The sequence below is a fragment of the Gasterosteus aculeatus genome, chromosome 18 (assembly GCF_964276395.1).
Source record: "Gasterosteus aculeatus chromosome 18, fGasAcu3.hap1.1, whole genome shotgun sequence".
In the NCBI taxonomy this organism is placed as follows: domain Eukaryota; kingdom Metazoa; phylum Chordata; class Actinopteri; order Perciformes; family Gasterosteidae; genus Gasterosteus; species Gasterosteus aculeatus.
This window is the reverse complement of record NC_135706.1, coordinates 7,886,093-7,907,111: the sequence shown is the minus strand read 5'-3', so window position 1 is coordinate 7,907,111 and position 21,019 is coordinate 7,886,093. Positions and strand designations below refer to the sequence as shown.

At 43.7% G+C, this 21,019-nt stretch overlaps 1 protein-coding gene across 1 annotated transcript; it reads right to left on the bottom strand.

Moving 5' to 3' along the window:
• Positions 1-11,829: 11,829 nt before the first annotated feature.
• On the bottom strand, positions 11,830-20,047 carry LOC120807873 (vesicular inhibitory amino acid transporter-like). Its single transcript, XM_078093884.1, has 8 exons — positions 19,555-20,047; positions 19,014-19,458; positions 16,143-16,279; positions 15,430-15,547; positions 15,146-15,348; positions 13,912-14,149; positions 13,501-13,663; positions 11,830-12,371 (listed from the first exon to the last, which is right to left on the bottom strand). The coding sequence occupies exons 1-8, from the start codon at positions 19,662-19,664 to the stop codon at positions 12,058-12,060; spliced, it is 1,728 nt and encodes a 575-aa protein (XP_077950010.1). The 5' UTR covers positions 19,665-20,047; the 3' UTR covers positions 11,830-12,057.
• Between the last annotated feature and the right edge of the window lie 972 nt (positions 20,048-21,019).

Here is a 21,019-nt window from a genome sequence, read left to right as displayed (position 1 = left end):
AAACCACAAACTGTGGAGCTATTTCCAACTGAAGCACTCCGACTCTATAGTCCCATTGTGGCTTTTCATTTAAAAAAAAATACAATTTCAATTGAAAAGTTGCATGGATTTTTAAGTGATGATTAAATCCAGTGACCCTTGCGAGGATCCTCGAACCAAGAAACTATTTTACATTGCTTGTAGATTATCAGAAGTGCTTTTTTTTCTGGAAACAGCAGCAGAAAAATGACGAAGGTCCACTTAGTAAAGTAAAATCCCCATGACCCCATTTCACAATCTACTTACTTCAACCAGGAAGCCGGGAACGGTAATAATGAACTGAATTGATGCATGTAATTCATAGTTAGAGCTTCCGTTATATTTCACATATTTGTTTGATTTAGTTTTTAAAATGTTCATCCCAAGTGCAAAGGTTGACATCCCAAACGTGAACGGATAATAACACGATGTTGTGTTAAAACGGCAGGAGAAGAAAAATAAAAAGAAGACTTTGTTGGAGGAGTAAAACAGGACAGCAACTTTATTGTAAAACCATTTAATTTAACACGAGAACTTTGTTTACTTTTAATCATCTTTTAATAACGAGATGTTATCATCAGGCATCAACACTGATGTGACACACTCATACACACACGGACATACACACAAACACACACACAGATGATCCCGTATCCTGCTGTTGAGACCAGAAGAGACCAACAGCTGCTGTGAACCAATATCACTAATGACTGACCTCATGATTTACAACAAATACACGTTTCCTCACACACTACCAATGAGACAATAGTTTAGTGCGTGTGTGTGTGTGTGTGTGTGTGTGTGTGTGTGTGTGTGTGTGTCAGATGCGGGTCATTCTATGTGAGATCCGGGTTTGATGATATTAATTTTAATCATCATCTGTCTGTTCACGCTGCAGCTGCTACAACGTAGAGCCGGAAAGAGTAGAACAGACAGCGTTTCCCCAAACGCGTCTGGTAGTGATGTAATAACAACCCTCCAGTTCCGAAGCAGCAAGGAAAACCGGCCTCAGAAATCATCAGGTTAAAATGAGACGATAAAGCGGTTTTCCGTATGATTGAAATCAGCTTCAGGTGAGAACGAATGGAAGTGTGCTCGAGTGCTTCTTAACCCTCCTGTTGTCCTCGGGTCAAAATGACCCGCCACTGTGTTATAAACCAAAAAAAAATCCCCTAAACGATATTTTTTTAACTTGAAATTTTATGACTTTTCCTAGATTGGCCCCAAGAGTAGAAAAAGTGAAATGTTGCTTTTATTCATATTTCCATTTAAGCTGTACAAAAAAAGGTACAATGGTGGTCTTCGGGTCAAAATGACCCATGAGGCAAATAGAGTTGAAATCAAGGTCACAGAGTTATTTACACACCACAGAATGTTACAATGTTTCAGTTGTGTCTCAGATCAATCAGTAGCAGAAGTAACCAAGACAAATCAGGTGGTCTTCTCACAGACTGCTGTCCAAAGGTTGTTGTCCTCTCCGGTAGTATATGCCCAGCAAGCCAGCAAAATATGGGATCAAGTCATGAGTGGCTTGCGATGCCAAATCAAGCTATGCTTGGAAAATGCAAGTCTATACCGGGAAGCCGACAAGTGGATGCCCAGAGAAGAACCAGTGGATGCGAGTTGTGCTTGATGTGATAAGAGGGACTGAGGGGTCACAATGTGACATGTGACAGTTTCTTCACCTCGTATGAACTTGGACAGCAGCTCCTGAAGAGGAGGATTACCATGGTTGGTGCAGTTCGAAAGAACAAGCCTGAGCTCCCACCTGCACTGCTTGCGTCAAATGAGAGAGAGGTCTTCTCATCAAAGTTTGCCTTCACTCCCACCACCGCTCTAGTTTCTTACCTCCCAAAGAAAAACATGAATGTAGTTCTTCTGAGCACACTGCACACAGACGGTGACATTAGCGATCGTGAGGACAGGAAGCCAGTCATCATCCTGGACTACAACCGCAATAAAGGAGGTGTGGACAACCTGGATAAGGTGATTGGAACATACAGCTGCAGAAGGATGACTGCCCGCTGGCCCCTGGTCATCTTCCACAACATCATTGATGTTGCCTTTGTGATTTGGAGAGAGATCAACCCGACCTGGATGTCTCGTACGCAGAACAAGCGAAGGGTGTTCCTGGAGCAGGTAGGAAAGGCTCTTGTAACTCCACTCATTGAAAGAAGGAAGCATGTCCCCCGCACAGAAGCCTCAGCAGAAGTTGTGAAAGCTATTCAGAGTGCAGGAGCTCCTGATCAACCTGAGGATCCAGCTACTACAGCCACTTCCCCAGCTAGGGCAAGTAAGAGGAAGAGATGTCCGTTCTGCCCTCAAAAGAAGGACTGTAAAACACATACTGTGTGCTGCAGGTGTAAAAAATATATCTGCAAAGGCTGTGCACTTGCATACTGCCCTACATGTGCTAATTAGTTGAATTGGTTATGTTATTTTTCATATTTTTGTAGTGTACATTGTCCTAAATTGTTCATGAGAAAAAAAAGTCATTGAGTCATTGGGATGAATAAAGATTTTTCTTTTCTTAAGCTATACAAATAAAGTAAAGAGGGAAAACTGAGGTAGTCACACATTTTGTGGTGAATGACAAGTTGTTTCTTCAAGCAAGATGAAATTTGGTGTTTAAAATTCAATTAGGCTGCTTATATTGGGGGTTTAGTGAAGACGGGTCATTTTGACCCGGAGGACACGGGGTGTATACAGGAAATGAGGACAACAGGAGGGTTAAGTAGGCTTCCAGTGTGTTGCTCTCCTTCAGAACGGGTCATTTTGAATCAGCGTATTGTGGGATTGTCTGCGGAGAAGCTCACTGCAGCAAAGCACACAAGACGGGGGTCAAGCGGGTCAGGTAGAAAGGGATTTATGACTAGGTGTTGAAATAATAATACTTATTCTTCCACTTTTTATTATGAATAGTTGATCTGTCCATCTTTGGGAGAGTCAGTGCACTCTAAATTCACTCTGCTCACACTGCCTGTAAAACTGTTTCAATGCAATATGGCTCTTTACTTTAAACCTGCAATTTTGCAACGGAGTGACTACTGTTGTTCATTTTCCCAGACAACTTTCCTTTTCACATTCCATTGAAGTTTTTGGTTCATCAAGTGAGTGACTCTTTCCGCTCCATCTTTCTCCCCGTGCAAATATCCGTCTCCTGAGTGCAGATTGGTGCTGATGCAGATGCTGCACGGTGGGACTCTGCAGCTGCCTGCATGTGATGGCGCTGTAAGATTGGCGTGAGCCAGCCCCAAATAGCAGAGTTATTGTGTGTGCTGGGACTCACCATGAATCTCTGAGACAGTGATCGTTCACGCTACATTACACGCGGAGATACAAAACGTGAGCGGTAGCCGCTTTACGCTGCAAATGACCCTTCGCACTTTTGGTCTTCGATGCGGCTGCTCCACTGATCAGTTCGCTGTTACTGCTGCTTTTGCTGCGATGTACAACTTTACAACAAGAGACTCGGGTAAACTCTTTCCTGATTCCCCAAACTCTTATTAACAAGGTCGGATCATTCGGATGGCAGAGAAAGCTCAATGCACAGAAGCTTAAGATAAAGCTCGAAACAGTAGTTCAATAATTGAAGCAATGAAATGTACTAGGAAAAAATACAACGGAATATGTAGAAATGCATGCAAATTAAAATGTGACATACAGAAATGTGTGGAAATGTTGTCTTTTTTGTTGCAGTGCTTCAATCGCATCTAATCTAACAGCTGGCAAACCAACAAACAATATTACTGAATCTGTTTTTTATTTTGAAATATTGTTAAATAATACAATCTTATTGTCCAGATCATTATATTCATACACAACTACTTGAACTGGTAAGTGAAATACTTTTTTTCTATTTAGGATTGAAATGTCCTGTATATCGTAGACTTGATTGTTTCTTTGCACAACTTTGAATTAATGATTCACTTTCTCCCAAATCTGAGCCAACAGCAAAATGATTGTCATCCTGAGCGGCAGCTCGCTCATATCGGCCACTGATACTGATTGTGCTCCGGGAAAGAGAATCAAGGGGCACATTTTCAGCTGGAGGCTACACAATTTTGCTAAAATGTTTTAATAATCCGGAAATTACAATCTTGATGAATGACTTTAACGTGATAGACAAACTAGGATTGTGTGAAGGAATATTAAAATGGGAACAGGGCCGACCCATAACTGGACCAAAAGATTCAAGGTTGAACTAATTTGTGTAATCTGAATATTCCCAGGACGTAGTTGTGTTTCGTTCTATCAGTGCTGTTTCTATGATGATGTGTCCTGCACATCTGCTGACCTCAAGCTCAAAGAGATTAAGTATGACCCCGGCTTATTAGGATGTTTAATTATCATAATGCTCTCATTACGTTGATACCACCAGTGATGCTGTATCATTATTTCATCACTGCTGCTTGTTTAACCTTGCAGTCAGCTGGACATGTCTCCTTATTTGCAGTGACAGCTGAGCCAGGGGCATCGTTGGACGTCCAATCACAGAACAGGAATAAATAGAGGCCGTTTGTCCGTGACGGAATCCAGTACTTCATCCAGTGAAATGTAACATAACAGAAGAAGGCATCTATCAAAGGACACAGTGTAGAGAAAGACGGCCTGCGTGCTTCAGTAATGTAAGAAAGGCAGCGGGTGAACAAACCAGCAAAGGCTTTTTTCACCCGAGTCTTTAAAGGATACGGCTGGTATGAAAAGATCAATTTGGAGGATTTTGGAAGTCGTTGCCGTCGCTGGCAGCCGCGCAGTGGAGAGAGTTGCAGCCAGCGGAGGTGTGAGCTTCGGGGAAGAAGGAGAGGAAGAGGGGGGGGAACTGCCGGAGCTGGTGCAGACGTGGGCTGGTGGGCTCAGATAAAGCCCAGTCTTGCCAGGGATGGATTTTGCAGATGAGCTGGTCTGATGAAGGAGCGAGCGCAGCACTGGCAGGCTCGCGGGACGGCCCGTGTCTCGTTAATATTGATGACAGCACAGCTGACCAAAGTGGTTTGATTATAACGTGCAGGCCAAGTTGAGCGCTCAGAGGACCAGCGAGCACGCTCCGCTAGATCCTTTTGGTTTAATATATTCCCTCCAAACCACGAGGCTTCTCACAATCATGTGAAACGCGCCCTATTAAATAGGATTAAACTTAATGGTGATGAGTGTAGTTTACACTTAACAGCAGGCACGCAGTATTTATTTCAAAATGCCGCAAGCTACTTTTATTAAAACACGTTATCTCATTCCTCCCGTCAGATTAAAGCGCTCGTCCATGACTTCATCAAAAATGTGGCTTTGCAGCATCTGGAACGTGAACCTGAGCGAATAAGATTTCCACGTCAGCCTCCTTTCTGACCTCCTCGCATTTGCTCCAATTTCAAGGTGCTCCAGCTGACACAACATTGCACAGGCCTGCACCACCTCATCTCGAGCCCCTCTGGACCCACAATGCAGCGCCGCCGACTGTTCGGGGAACCAACAGAGCACTTTTCTTTCTCCCGTAGAACAAGCTTTGCTCTTCATGATGATGTGTCATCTGTTCAAGAAGCACAGCTTTGATTCCAAAAACTGTGTCCTCCCTGGCGTTACCCAAACTGTATGTGGTGTGATTATTATTGCGTTGTTATGTCTTTCTGTATGTTTTCATTTTCGAGCCCATTAGGCCGCACCTGCTGCCACACGTCTGTTACAAATGTCCCCTTAGTTTTCTAAAGTTTACATTTAGTGGTTTACGTTCCTCCCTTAAACATATTGACCTGCTCTCCTTTACTTGTAGTTCAGGTTCAAGCCATATTTTGTTGTTTTCTTGTCCCTGATTTTTTTACTCCGACACAAACATTAAAGTTCACAACATTTACTCTAAACGATCTTTAAAAAGTCCAAACAGGCGATGGCCTGAAGGGGATAAGAGGTTATTTAACAGAAACAATTCACCAAACTAAGCCAATAAGGCGCCGGCGGGGCGGGTGGTTTCGTTTCAGCGTGACAATTTTATCACTCTGAAAGCAGCCCTGGTCTGTGGGAGGCAAACACACACACACACACACACACACACACACACACACATTGTCAGCGTATACATGGAGACTGGCGCACGTTGGCATACACACACCCACGCAGAATCTCAGGCGCATGACCATACGAGCCGAGCTCAACTGATATGCAGACTTTCACACTCAAATTCAGCCACACACACACACCCCCCAACCCCACAAAGCATCGCACATACACATGCACACGTATGTACGCGCACGGCGTCTTCGCCAGCCAGATGTGGGGAAGGATTAGCAAAGTTGGCAGTCAGCACAGAGCTCCTTATCCACTGCGGCTAATTCACTTTGCTCCGCTATCTCTGGCTCTCTTTTCTCTCCATCGATCTTTGTTTCCATCTTTACTTCATGATCTATCCTCTTTCTCATTTGTGTTTATCTTCACCTCCATCGGCCTCCTTTCTCACTCCCAGATCGGCTTCGTCCGCCACACAGGAAGTCGTCTTGGAAAGAGTTCCAAGCCTCTGGCGACAAAGTACTTTTGCTGATAAAGGTGCAGCACAGATGAGTGAAATCATGGAAATTGCAGCTGTTAAGTGATTTTTTTGGGGAGGTCAGATGTCTAGATAGACGGTTTTTCTGGGTGAATCTAAATGCCGTTGATTTACACGCAGGGATTCAGTGTCATCAAGGCAGCAAAACTTGCCTGTGAGTCTTTTTAAATTAATTAAACTAATTTTCCTACAAGCATGTTGTCGTAGCAACTACTCACGTGGTGAACAGTATCAAGTACGCTGTAGCTCTAGATAGTCACAACACATCCCTCAGAAACGTGTCTCCATTTGACATTTACTCCTCCTCACACATCACGATTTTACAGGAATCGAAGAAGGGGGAAGGCATGAGTTAACAGTCAGCTCGAAGGTTAAGAGAAACTATTAATTACTTTTGTTTCACATTCTCTTCCAATGACTTCTGCTTTATTAATGTGTGCAGATTTGCACGTAGTTTATTACGTGAGACTCAGATAAATAAAACCACAGGGTGCAAACAGCCCACAAGCTACGATAACTTATTTATCCAGCTATCAATTCTATCAAAGGTCAGTTCTGTCAAAAGAATATGCCTGTTAAAATTCACATCTCTGTATAAAGAATAACTATGATTAAGTTATTAGTATCCCAGTATGTCTTTGCTATTATGGGGGCGGGTGAAATATTGCTTGCAGACACTAGTAGGTCACTGGTTATCATAACCCCATTAAACAGTGACTTTCTGTTTTTGCACTTTGTTTTTTAAACGTTTTAAATAATTGAGATATAACTGTGCTAATTAGTCATCTTTAGAGGTGCTGTGAGGCAGATTGTGTTACCTTGGGACGGAGCCAACTGAGCTATTTCCCCGTTTCCAGTTTTTTTGCCAAGCTAAGCCAGCCGCTGGCGATAACTTCTGCACAGACATCATTAGAATCAACTTTGTTGCCTATCTACTGGCGAGAAACAAATGCTTGTATTTCCCTGTAATGAAGAACGCTTCTTCCCAATGACGAAGGTTTAAAAAACACTGTACCCGAGGACCGGCGGTAAAGCACAAGGGCATATTGTACAACAATGGTCACTGAGAGATCAGTGTGGTATTGACCTCCCTGCAAGCGGATTATGTTCATTGAAAAATCCAATAGAGAAAATGTGCAACAGTTGAAGGGCTTTTACTGCAAGTCACTAACCCCGACGGCACGGAAAAGCCCCGCATACAAATAGCATCGTTCATCAAAACGTGAGGCTGCAGGTGTGTTGGATACAATTTGGGGGACAACTGTAACTGTGGAGGATAACAAGATATTCGGTTTGCTTTATGAAAAATCAATAAACCCAGAGGTCAGAAAAACAGCAGCGTTGTTTCTTTTTTTATAGTACGGCTTCCAGAAAAAAAAGGAAGCTGTGTACTTTTCCTCGAATTTACTGCAGTTTCCAGCAGTGAGAGTAAGTCAGCGCTTTGTAGTGAGACAATTAGTTTTCATGAAGTAAGATACACCCTTCCCAATTCATACACATTACACACATTATAGAGATAGTTATTTTCTAGCTTTTATTATTTTTAACATGACTTGGATAAATCTAATGGCATAAGATTCTTTGGCTCCAACTGGAATTTAACAATGTGGAAAAACAATTAAAAACATATGTCCTTTCCTGAAATAAAACTGTTATGTTCTCTGTTCTGATATAAACAACGACCTTTACAAAGTATGATATTGTTGTGGGTAAACTGGGCATTTTGTTCCTCTTTTAAAAAGTTGACAGTCACGATTGGATTTGAAACGAGGTCGGAGAGAGATGGAAAAATTATATGTGGCAATAAAGGTCCTGGATGTCGGCTGCGGAATCCTTCTCGTACAAGGCAGAATGTTCACCGAATCTTCACGCGTTCCCGTCGGCCTCTGTGCAGACGCACTGTGCCGCTTTCTGGGGAGTCAGCGTGTATGTGCTGTAAATATTGTCCCTGGGTGAGAATTCCAGCCGCACATCAATTCGAGGCGAAGAGTGACCCTAAAACTGTGACATAATTAGAATCTCACATTGGGTGAGATTTTACGAGCAAGTTTCACACGGAAACAACCGTCAAGACAGAATTGCGTAGTGTCGTCACAATGACTCCCATTTGCCTGCAGATGGTCACAGGCACACTTCAGGTTAAGTCAAGGCCAATATTTACTCTGCACCAACACAGACGTCTGAACATGCTCATTCTTTTTAATAATGATATGCAGGTTCTGAGGTGGACGACGTATTTTCACCTTTACTTACTGAATGAGAACCGAGCTGGTATCCGATGTCTGAATCTGTCATGTTCTTTGGAGGAGTATTAAGGTGTGTGTGTGTGTGTGTGTGTGTGTGTGTGTGTGTGTGTGTGTGTGTGTGTGTGTGTGTGTGTGTGTGTGTGTGTGTGTGTGTGTGTGTGTGTGTTGGAGATAAAGAGAGAGGATGGATAGCTGACAGACTGCAATGCAGTGCACATGCCACATAAACCTGTGCTACTGACACACACACACACACACACACACACACACACACACACACTAATAATAATAATATCTGTGAGGAGGTGACAGGTGTGTTGGCTTAAAGACTTTGTCACTGTGTCAGCTGTGGGTTTGTGTACGTAGCTGTGTTTGCCGATGTGTGTGTGTGTGTGTGTGTGTGTGTGTGTGTCAGTGTGGCGTGAGTTTGTAACATGAGAAGATGGAATTTAAGTCTAATCCTGACAAAAAAATGGGACAAAATATGAACGGCGTTCGGAGAAGCAGACTTTATGATCACGTTTTAAGTGACAAAGCTGCAGTCTGCAATATTAACACATCCCATTATTTATCATCCATTTTGCTATAAAACAAACGTTTCTGATCACATTGGAGTGGATAATGAGTTTTATTCACTCTTACTTTAACGTGAATCAGAAATACAGAACATATATTGCCAAAGTATGTTAGACATACAAGGAATTTGACATGGCGAGTGGTGCATACGTACATTGGACAATAAGACAACGATGGACAACAAGACGAATAACACAGTGCAGGAAAGTAACGATCACTTGCGATTATGTGAAATCTGAGTGAAATCTTGCATGCTAATTGTTTTATTGAAAAAAAGTCCCTTAAGTTATTATAGTTCATAATTATTATATAATTAACTTGTTCAGTACTGATGATCTGTCCCAGCTAGACAGCCTTTATGGATTTAGTTTGCATACATGTGAGTCTGCGTGTGCGTTTGCACGTCTGACAAGTCAAAAGCAGAAATTCACCATATGTTCATATTAAACCCGACACATTAAAATAACTTTTATTCATCCTCTGCAACTTTCTCTTTCTTTTCACCTTCTTTAATTCACCATGATTTAGTTCTCAGTCTTATCTTTGTCTTCTCTTTCCTCTCACTTCCCAGTGGATACATTCAACAGGATGAAAAATGAGACCATTTTGTTCTTCTCTGTAGTTCCTTTTTCTGTTCTTTCACACTTTGGATCAACCCACTTCCACAGTGCGTTGGAGGCACATAAACAGAAGCGCAACCAAAGCCAAGATTACTCCCACCTGCCACGATACACACACGTAAACACACACCCAGAGTTGCGTTTCCGTCACTTCAGACTTACGTTCATTTCCTGCGGACGTCATCTGTATGTGCAGTAGCGGTTAACGAAGCTTGTACTCTTTGTAAGAAGCAGAACATTTACAGCCGTGACTACAGGCTCCTTGTGTTGAACATGACGCTTACCCATAACCTTTGACATGGGCAACACACGCCTACACACAAACACACCTACACACGCTCCCTCTGTGCATTACAATAATTACAAATTCAGACATGAGACCCAACAACATCACGCAATCTCCTCGAGTCCAAAGGAGCAGATACTTTGAATAACTCATTACTTTATCGTTAAACTTTCTTTCTATATGCATATTATATTATAGCGTATGGACATAATTACTCTATTGCCCTGTTTTTTCCCAAGACCAGACAAACTATTTATCACTTGATCCCTGAAATTAGTTTGTTTCAACATAAACCTTTAAATTAATTTAATCTTAGTTGTACGATCACCATAAAACAAATACAATTCTTAACAAAACAAGGCTCCACTCATATCTGCATCCAAAAGAAATATTGAATTTTTGGAGAGACCTTCTGACTGTTTTATAAGGATGTTCGGCATAACGTAAACTTTTTTACTTGGATATTTTATTGTGACAACAGTTGTTTACCTCTTGTGGCTGTAAATGCCACTAATGAGAACAACAAGGGTGAACCAAAATAGCTGCAGACAGTGGAGCTGCTGTAGAACATGTTCAACGTTGGCTAATTGAATTGATTTCAGCAAACATCCCAGGTTGATTTAATGCAAAACAATTACAGATCAAAAACACATGCAAAAAAAATATCACCGGGTACATTTCATATTTTGAAAACACAAACGTCGACATTTTTTAGTACTATTGTACTGATTCAGGCTCTTGTCATCTCCCGCCTTGACTACTGTAACTCCCTCCTGGCAGGTCTTCCGCTACCGCCAGTCGACCTCTGCAGCTCATCCAGAATGCAGCAGCTCGACTGTCAGGAAGCTACGTGGAGGTAAAGGTAGGACTCACACTCAGAGTTTAGGCGAGGACAAAAATCAAAACTCCAAAAGGGCAAAAACATAGTCATGGAACAGGAGACAGGAGACAGGAGACAGGAGACAGGAGGCATGGGGCACGGGGCGTGGGGCACGGGGCACGGGGCACGGGGCACGGGGCGTGGGGCGTGGGGCACGGCGCGTGGGGCACGGGGCATGGGGCATGGGCTTCTGACATCCACCAACATGGACCAATGACTCGACAAGTGACAACAGACACACATGGCTTAAATACACTAGGGAGGTGCAGGTGATTGGACACAGCTGGGAACAATCATGACATGACAGACAATCACAGGGGAAGACAGGACAAGGCAGGAAGTGACGTGACCCAGGGAGAACAGAGGCAAGGAACTACAAAATAAAACCAGACATGAACCCAAACCGTGATATCGACTGGTCTTTGACCTTCCTAAATTCTCCCACACTAATCCGCTCCCTTCACTGGCTACCGGTGGCATCCGGTTCAAAACACTTACGTACCGTGCTGTGAATGGACGGGGTTCCGTCTACATCCAAATTTGCACTTTCTTATTTCTTGTTCTTTTGAGTTTGTATCCCTATGGTTGAAATGCCCTTATTGTAAGTGGCTTTGGATAAAAGCGTCAGCTAAATAACATGTGATGTAACGTCTTTTCTTCTTTTTTTTTACTAAAGGGGGGTGGGGGCTCCAGGTGGCCCCCTATTGACCGGCCGCCACTGGTTACGGACCAGATAACAAACACCTGTGTGTATGTGAAGGGATCTGCAGTGTTGATCATAATTCTCAGTAGATTTGCCGCTTTTGACCCTTTCATTTGCAGCGTAGTTGGTATGAATAGCTGCTTTATGAGCTACGCTTTCTAACACAGATCATTTTCCCATCCATCCATCCATCATCCTACATTCCTCCCACCAGTCTTTTCACTGAACAGATCACTCCAGACACGCTGCAGATGACTCCTAGACTCAGTATACACAGATCTATCAGCCGCTCCTCCACAGTGAGGCGGCCCCACTGCAGCCGGAGGTGAAAGAGGCACGGCAGTATGAGTGTCATGGCCGCCCCGGTCACGCTGCCTGTCAAACCCATCAACAGGGAGAACCTGGGGACTATCAGGGCCAGTAGGTATGATGTCATCAGCAAGGCGAGGCGGAGCAGGACGGCCAGACGAGACACGCCTCGGCCTCGGGGTTTGGAGTGGGATGAGACATCTGTAGGAAGATCGGAGCCGAGGAGTTGCTTTTAATGGCAATTGATACAGTTGACAACTTTTGTTTGTGCGTTGCTCTTTTTTGAATCAGGGTTTTCCCAAGTTTCTGCTGAACATAGGTGTCATCAGCCTCCTACTATAAAAATCGGATTATTTATTGTATAATTTTCTAGCGACGTTATTTACAGTATGAATTGATAGTTGTTGCTGTTCTAAATAAAAGCTGCGGACTAAATAACTGAAATTCCTTGAAGGATCTCTGCAATTGCCAAGTGAAAATATGAATTATCAAACTGCCTTACACCTCTTGGGGAATAAAGTATATGGGACGACTTCATCATTATTTTGGTGCCTTGCTCAAGATCAGCCTTTCAATAACCCGTTTTTACATTGTTTTCACTGTTGGACTCGTGAGCCACAGTAACGTATGTGTTAGTTTGTATTACTGTCAGAGCCGTGGCTAGTAGTCCGCTGTGACCCGTCTGATTTCGGGGTCCTCTGTTATCTGTTCCTGTGCACAGACGGCCAAACTAGTTTCACACTCTAGCGATTAATGAAGTTATCTAATCAAAAAAAACCTTTGCTCGGTCCCATAATTTAAACAGTTCTAGGAGCTGGAGGGTGGAAATCTGCGCTAAACAAACCTTGAATAAAAGCCAAGGAGGCTGTTTCAGCGTGTCCTTCCCTCACACTATTACCCCCCCTAGAGAGATTCCCACCTGGAGGCGGCCACATCTAACCACCCTTTAACACTGATGACCTCTGGAGCAATTAAATGCTCCGCTCAAGGTAAACCGGCCAGCCTGGGGAGCGCCGACATGTCACTAAATAACATTCTCCAACACTATCTATTCCATTGACCATCCAGGGAAACTGCCAGCCTCAGGCCTGCTTACACAAGCTCCCGATGCTTTACAGAGCTTTTAAAACGTGCAGAGAGTTTTCTTGGGCCCTGTGTTATCTTCACGTCAGCCACTGCAACATGCAAAATGTAGATCTACAGTGAGCCTTAAGCCGTGATCTTTTTCATGACAACACACGATTATAGATGGTACTTTCCTACATATAAAATATCCAGAAATACTTTGAGGCAAGGTCAGCAGTTGGAATAGGAAGTTAGAGACGTTCACCTGCGAGCAGACAGCTTTGTAGTATTTCTGCAGCAGAGTAGAAGGGCAGAGGGTAGGACAGCAGGGCTTTAGCCAGCAGGATCAGGTTGATGAGAGGCCGAAGGTCAGAGGGCAGGTTGTCCGTGATGACCTCACTGGTCTCGGCCCCCCAGGTCAGCACCGCCTAATGGGGGGGAGGGGGGGGACCATCAATGCAATCGGTCAATCACTTCATTTGTCCGTCCATTTTATCGGCCGACGTCAAGACAAGCGCATGTTTTGTTTCTGTCTCAAATGCTTTTAGATATTTGCCGAGTGAAAAATGAAATGTATTTTGTACATGTCGTTATATCTATTTTAACCTCTCAGAACTCTATAATTCAGACCCATCAGAGGCTTCATGAACATGCTGTGTAACCCAATGTCACTAACCAGCAAGGAAAACAGCGTTTTCATGATGCAGGCGGCTCCATGCGTCCACCCCAGCATGCAGTTAAACTGCCCTCTGTCCTTCATACTGCCCTCTAGAGGAGGGAGGAAGATCTGTGAGGTGTAGGAGAAGATGATGACGCCCACGGAGACGATGAAGTCCTCCGGGTCCACAGACAGAGGCAGAGTGGACCAAGACCAGCTGCTGGCTCGACTCAGACAGTGCAGCATGACCAGAAGGCTGTAAAGGGTTGGAAACAAAATGTGAAAAATGTGAAATAAAGCACCTAAAAATATATTTTTTCAATCCAAAAAGATTTGTATTTGACAGTCAAATAGGAGCAGTGTACTCCCAGGTACACAGTAAAATAAAATAATTCCTGCCCAACGACAGACAAGGAAAGCGATGGAAGGAATGTAGAATGTAGAAAATAAAATCCAAGAAGCAAATGCAAAAATGCATGAACGATGTGGAAATTTGAATTGCATTTAGAAAATAATTTATCATCCCTGCCCAGAGGAAATGTATGTCTAAAATTCGGATTTTCTTTACGGTTTAACAAGATTATCCTCCCCCTCAAGATAAACAGACCATTTAAAATCAAATTAGGTTAGCAGAAAACAAGAGCGTATTTCTTAGCCCATTGAAGGCTGACGTTTTAGAGATGCCTGGTTTTCATCGAGTGATGTTAGGTTTTACATACAAAATAGTCCTTTTCTGCAACCACAGAATGTGAATAATTGTTTAGATTATTATTTATTTGGATCCCCTATTAACCATAAAAAAAAACAGGACAAATAAAAAGACCCTGCAAATGGATGAAGTGAGTTCATGAAACAGATGGAGAAGCAGTAAGTGATTCAGCAAAATTTGAATGGTCAAGATAAAATAAATGAGAAAAAAAGTTACGTGCATATGAATTGTAAACCAAAGCATAGACCCAATAAACCCAACTCCACCAAGACACCTGACAGCGCACGACAAATAAATCAAACCACCAGTAACAGCAGTGGGGAGCAGGTGGGAGCAGGTGGGAGCAGACGGCAGAGCCAGGAGCAGCAGCAGCAGCTGCAGCTGCAGCATCACCAGCGGAGTGTGAATGCGAGCGGATTACGACGCCTTGTTGTCTTGATTCAATGCGATCGGTCAGTTTGGCAGCTGATGCCGACCGTTTGACAGCGTGCACGAGTCTACTGCTCAGTCAGAACCGACCCGCTGCGTCTTCTCGGCAGTCACCTGATCAGTATGTGTGCCAGGGAGCACAGCAGGCTGAGGGTGGAGACTGGCCTGAGATCAGTTAGCAGCAGGCAAGGCAGCAGGAACACCAGAGACACCAGAGAACACACTGATCTAGGGACAGCCATCCCCGAGAGACTGTCGGACAGCAGGCTGGTGGAGACGACCAGATACAGGGTGCAGGTCATCAGCAGTTCAATGACCTGATGTAAAAGAAAAATGATTACTTTGTGTGTCTTCTGCAATGATGAATGAGAAGAACAATTGTAGTATGTGGGTGTCACCTGAGCTACATTAACAAGCCACCCCCCCAGTGCAGGCAAGTTGGGCCAGAGGCCTTTGCAGCCGGCTTCCACTATGTCCTGGTAGCTGTGTCGGACTCTGACCATTGACACCGAGCCGCTGCTGAAAGATGCAAACCCTTTGTTACTACGATTCAAAGTTTTCGGTCATGTGCTTTAACACCTTTTTTTCCCTGTTGCAGCATGATGTTGGTGGACGACTGTGAACTATAGCTAATGTTCCAGTGACTGAAGTCAGCAACGTATAGTGAAGAGACAAACATTCATACCATTGAGGCAAAAGTAAACTCAAAGCACAAATGGACTGCAGGTCACATATTGTGTATTTGGACTTTGCAAAACCCTCTTTTCACTCCACAGTTGGGACTAGAGTCCCCCGAGGACTCTGAACAGAATAGAACGAATAAATATGAGAAGGAATCCGTTGTCAGAATTGAAAGTCGCTATTGCTGAACATGCAGAAACTCTATTAGCCAACAGCGAGTGAATAAAAACACCGCTCTGAACACAGTGAGATGTGCACTTAGTGAAGTGTGGCCCAGAAGTGCCACAACGTGTACACAGGGTTAAATAAATTACTTAGATTCTGAAAAAGAAATGATTGCATTTTATATTGCATATCATAAAATTGATGTAGCCTCATTATAGAGCAAATTAACACTAAATAAGTAATATTATTAATATAACGGACACACCTTTGTTCCTCTTCATACAGACAGGCCACCAAGATCCTCCCTGTGTGGTTGCAGAACCACGCTGACAGAACCAGCAGAACAAGCCCCACATAACCTGAGCGGAGCAGAGCGAAGGGTAAACCCAACACAAAGATCCCCTGTAGGGCGCAAGAGAGAGAGAGAGAGTTGGACACAAAGCACATCGATAGGTGGGTTGTGACAGAGATTAGAAATGAGAAGAGACCAAGACCCCCTTTGAAAAGGTGCCTCAAACTTTGAAATGACCGTGTACCCATAATCGTTTCTCACTCAGCCCTGGTTGAGAATCTTAGTAGCATGTCATCGGGTCTTTTATTTGCTTTGTTTGCTGTCTTCATAGTGTCATACTATCACTGTAAAAGGAAAAAATGCTGATGACAAAAATAAACCCTCCAATCCTTTGAACTTATTTCAAATTTTCCATTAAGTTCCACAGGGGAAGTAAGAAATAGAACAACATAAACAATACAGAAACTCATTAATATGCATTCGATGCTTACTGTGGGGATACTAACCCACATTTCTTTCATTGTCTCAAAACATTTAAAATGTACATACGGCCTGTGTATGGCAAACAAAAGATAAAATACAACATGATTATCATTGAAAGTAGGAAGAAATTGTCGGGGGAGAATTTGTTGAGGTGAATAACACTAAAGTTAACAGGTTAAATGTGAAAGAATAGGAATGCTTTCATATCAAGGTACAATGTAGTACATAGAATAACTCTAAATCAAACCATCTGAACATGCCTCAGGATTTAAAAAACGCTTCCTTAAGAAACGATCACTGAAAATCATTCAAATGGGAGAATTCTAAAACGTTGTGCCAAAGAAAAGAAGAAAGCAGAGATTAAGGAAGACCGTCGAAGAGGAAGGAGAAGAAAGGATGGCTGTGAGAGGAGCAGGCGGGCGGAGAGGTTTGGCATGACGCCTGGAGAGTTCGAGGATGCAGGAGACCAGCGGGAGCCGCAGGAGGAGGAGGAGGAGGAGAGTCGAGCTTCGGCCCGCTGCAGAGGGGAAAGCGTCAGGGACCGCCGGAGGGGAGGAGCGATGGAGGCGGGAGGCAAGGAAAAGAAGATGGTCGAGGTGGCACCTCGCGGCTAGAGGGCAGGAGGTTTTGAGGAGGGAAGAGAGGGGGCGAGATCACAGGAGGCGATGGGCTTCTTTGATGGAGCTCACTGGGAGAGCTGCGGATGCTCAGACGCAAATAGTACCGCACACTGTGGACGCGTAAACCTGCCCTCTCACTTTCAAGTTCCTGTTTTGTGTCTGCTGAAGAGGCCTTTGATGTTCAAATGGAGCGGCCGCTGATGAAAGCGGTTTGACGTTCAAGTATCTGGTTTAATCTCCCCTCGCTCTCCCGTTCTCTCTCATTGGTTCTTCAAGATGGCTCAACACAACTCCAAAGTGTGGCAAACCCGTACAGTGACGGTAAAGGAAAGATAATCCCCGATTCGCTCTGAGGGAAACGCAGATTCAAGTTCATCCTGAAAAAAAACCTTGGCAAGGACATATTTGGCAGCATGAGCCAAATAACTTTTGACTGTAATCTTCCAAAAAATAGAAATCGGGATATTCTACAATTCCCTGCGGATCGTATTTGCATAAAAAAAACGTATTTAGAGCTTGAATTTCCAAACCAGTTTAAGGTACGATGTCGTTTTAAAGAAGTGGAATTGACATACGTTGTGGCATCAACATCAGAAACACAAGCTGCACACATCTAATCTGCAATCAGGCCACTCAAAGAGGATCCGCCTCATTAACTGTCGAAATAAAAACTGCTCCATGATATTCCCAAGTCTTGAAAGCTGGAGCTGGTTTTTGCATTTTTGGCAGCAAATTCACTCGCTAATAAAACTTTATCAAGCTGGCAGACATCGCATAGTTATGTTGGCATCATTAATCAGCCACCGGAAAACTCCCATTTTTTATTCCATTACAAATACATCTGTTTGCCTCTTAACAAGTGGAGCAGTTCTCATCGCTCTGATGTTTTATACGTCAGATACAATCGGCGTCGGTTATCGTTGTGCTCCATAACCGTCTGAGATCTTCGAGGCACCTTTCACCTACGTTAGTCGTCCAGCAGTCCTCTCGATTTAACCTCGCGTGTGACCTCAACCGAACGGACTACTGCAGCGATCCGTTTGGCTGAGGTCCCTGATTGAGGTAATAACCTATAAAACACGACGCTGGAAACAACCCGATACTGTTTTAGGAGATTTTAGAACAGACGAGCAGCAATAAACCAGCCAAATTAAACACTTGTCTATAAACTGAATATCATGTTTCATTTGTTAGCGTGTGTGTGTGTGTGTGTGTGTAACCCTATGCCTACATCCACTGTATTGGTTCCCCGATGTCATCGTTGGTCAATTACACTGCAGTTATTCGGTGAAAGGAACGCTCACGTGAGCGCCGCTCCGCGTCTACAGCGTCATAAGCCATAACGGTTTTGACAAAGAGGATGAATGACATACTGGGACTGAACCAACTTAACAACGATTCCCATGTTTGCAGCTGCAGTAAACGAGGGGTTTGCTATCAGAAAATCTAAGCCAGCTGCCAGCTCCAACTTTGAAAGAAGAAACGGTTGCAACAAGCATTGCTGGGCAATTATTTGATCACCTTGACCAACGCGTATAGTTCGTTGTCCCGGATGAGGCTTTTTGACGTTCTTTCTTACATTGCATGTATTTGGTAGAAGTTCTACACGTTTTTTTCCCACATACACATAAACACAGTAGGGAAACATATTCAAGTTAAATAGCTAAAATAATGAAGAAGAGAAGTGCTGTCTTAGACATGGAGGAGGTTTCTGACCGTGCTTATTGATGAATAGGTGTACCTGGATAGCATTTGTGACATTCCAGCCCGCCTCCCAGGTGGTGATGGTGAGAGTGGGATCCCCACCTCGGACCCCCGCGTTGGGGCTCTGCGCTGGACAAACTTCATCCGGGCTGCTACAGAAGTGAGAAGTCCCCTCCACACCTTCCTCTCCCCCTTCGTTCCGCTCTCTGTCCTCAGGAAGTCCGTGTTTCTCGGAGGATCCTCTTCCTCTGGCAGACTGACTGGAAACCGCTGAGGTCACGGTGACGGTGGCTCTGGTTTCTTTGAAAACTGGGGTCCCCTGCAGAAAGGTGCAGGTGGATTCTGGGACACTGGGATTATCTTGCTCAGTTCTTCCAGGCGAGGTTCTTTCTCTTCGGGGGTCATCTGTGTTCTCACCATAGCTTCTGTTCAGCTCGTCGCTGTGGGTCAGAATCTGCATCTCCTCATCCCCCGCAAACAACCTGCCGATCAAAACCACAATATTGAATTTTATTCTTGGATTATTAGATTGTATATCCATATTTAGTGCAATAATTACAGGAACGAATGCGACTCACCGTGATGCCCAGTCCAGATGTTGCGGTAGCCTTGACGCTGCCCAGCCCCAAAGGGAGCCGGCAGACCTCCAGGGCCGACCAGAGCCGCGAGCCCAGCGAAGAGAGCCCATCCTCAGCCTCGCCGTGTGCCGAGTCAGCCTCCCCGCCTCTGGAGGTCTGAGACAGCTTGACTTAAACTGGACAAAAAAAACATACTCTCTTTGCCCTCAGACACACACACACGGACACACACAAAATGTCTGCCGGTAAAGAAACTGTACAAACAACAGTGCCACTCACACAATAGCACCAGCGCTCAGATGCACAGGGATTGACGGAAGTGATTGACAGGTTGGTGAGCTGTAACAATATAATATGCGTAGGTTTCTGACAGCGAAGGAGTAAACAACTAAGTGGCCTCCACAGTAAATACGTACAATCAGGGATAAAGTGGAGGCCAAAACTTAACTTTAGTTTTTTTTGCAAAGTAAAAATGTTTTCACCTTCACTTGCCAGCATAAATATAAACTCACATGATGTGATATCAATGCTGTAATTAAAATGTTAACCTGCAGGGTCAATGGTTGTGTTTTTTTATGTGCTATCAGTGAAGGCCAGGGTACATTTCTGATCTGCAGATATCTAGTAAACCGCCAGGAGCTCTCGCCTGGTTCACTTTCTACCGAGAACAAAGTCAGCGTTAAACCGCACTGCAAAGTTTATTCTATTTCTAGTTTCTTTAGCGTTGAATTTTTCATCTTCAATTTAGTGTTTTTGTTTCAATCAGTGTTCTTAACTGTTCAACACTTTGACAATTAACGATTAAATGTGCTATACGAATAAAAGCCTTGCCTTGCCAATCGGTTTCATTAATCAGAAACCTTTCGCCATCGATAAAAAAACTCACTTTTCACTTTGGAAACTTTTTTGGAAAGTTCAAACATGCGTTTATTAACAAACCCTCTGACAAATGGATAAAGCGCGGACGTTTATGCTTTGGCTTTTGCCCCAGACTGTGGTGAGTTCTGCGGGGCAGCAGGAGGAGCCACAGAACGCAGCTGCACCCAAACTTCAGTCCCACTCTTCACTTCTGAAGTGTTCTGTGCTCCATTCACTTCTTTCCACTGTCCTTTTTCTTTCTTTTTGATTGATTGAGCTTTTTTTCCACAAAAATTCTGCAGAACACTGACGTACAGCAGCTTTCTACCCCTTCATGGATTTCATGCCTGACTTCTGCTGTAACAGCTTCACATGGTCATTACTTTGTTAACTTTTGTTAACAATATGTTGTGATTACGCAAATATCCTCCCAAAAGCCCCAGGATGTAAACAAACACAAATTTTTAAAGGAAACTTTACTTGAGCGTTTAAATGTTATGCTTCCATTATGCTCCCATTGAAACATAAAGTATATATACTTCTTATGTTGTATGATATTGATTTTACATGTATTTGACTGATATAGCGAACACTAACACACAACAAC

Coding starts and splice junctions, on each gene's coding strand:
- LOC120807873 (XM_078093884.1), bottom strand. CDS start 19,664: ATGGGCTCTCTTCGCTGGGCTCGCGGCTCTGGTCGGCCCTGGAGGTCT. Junction 15,548..16,142: donor CTGTATGAAGAGGAACAAAG/GTGTGTCCGTTA, acceptor ATCTTTCAGCAG/CGGCTCGGTGTCAATGGTCA. Junction 14,150..15,145: donor CTGGCACACATACTGATCAG/GTGACTGCCGAG, acceptor AACCCTTTACAG/CCTTCTGGTCATGCTGCACT.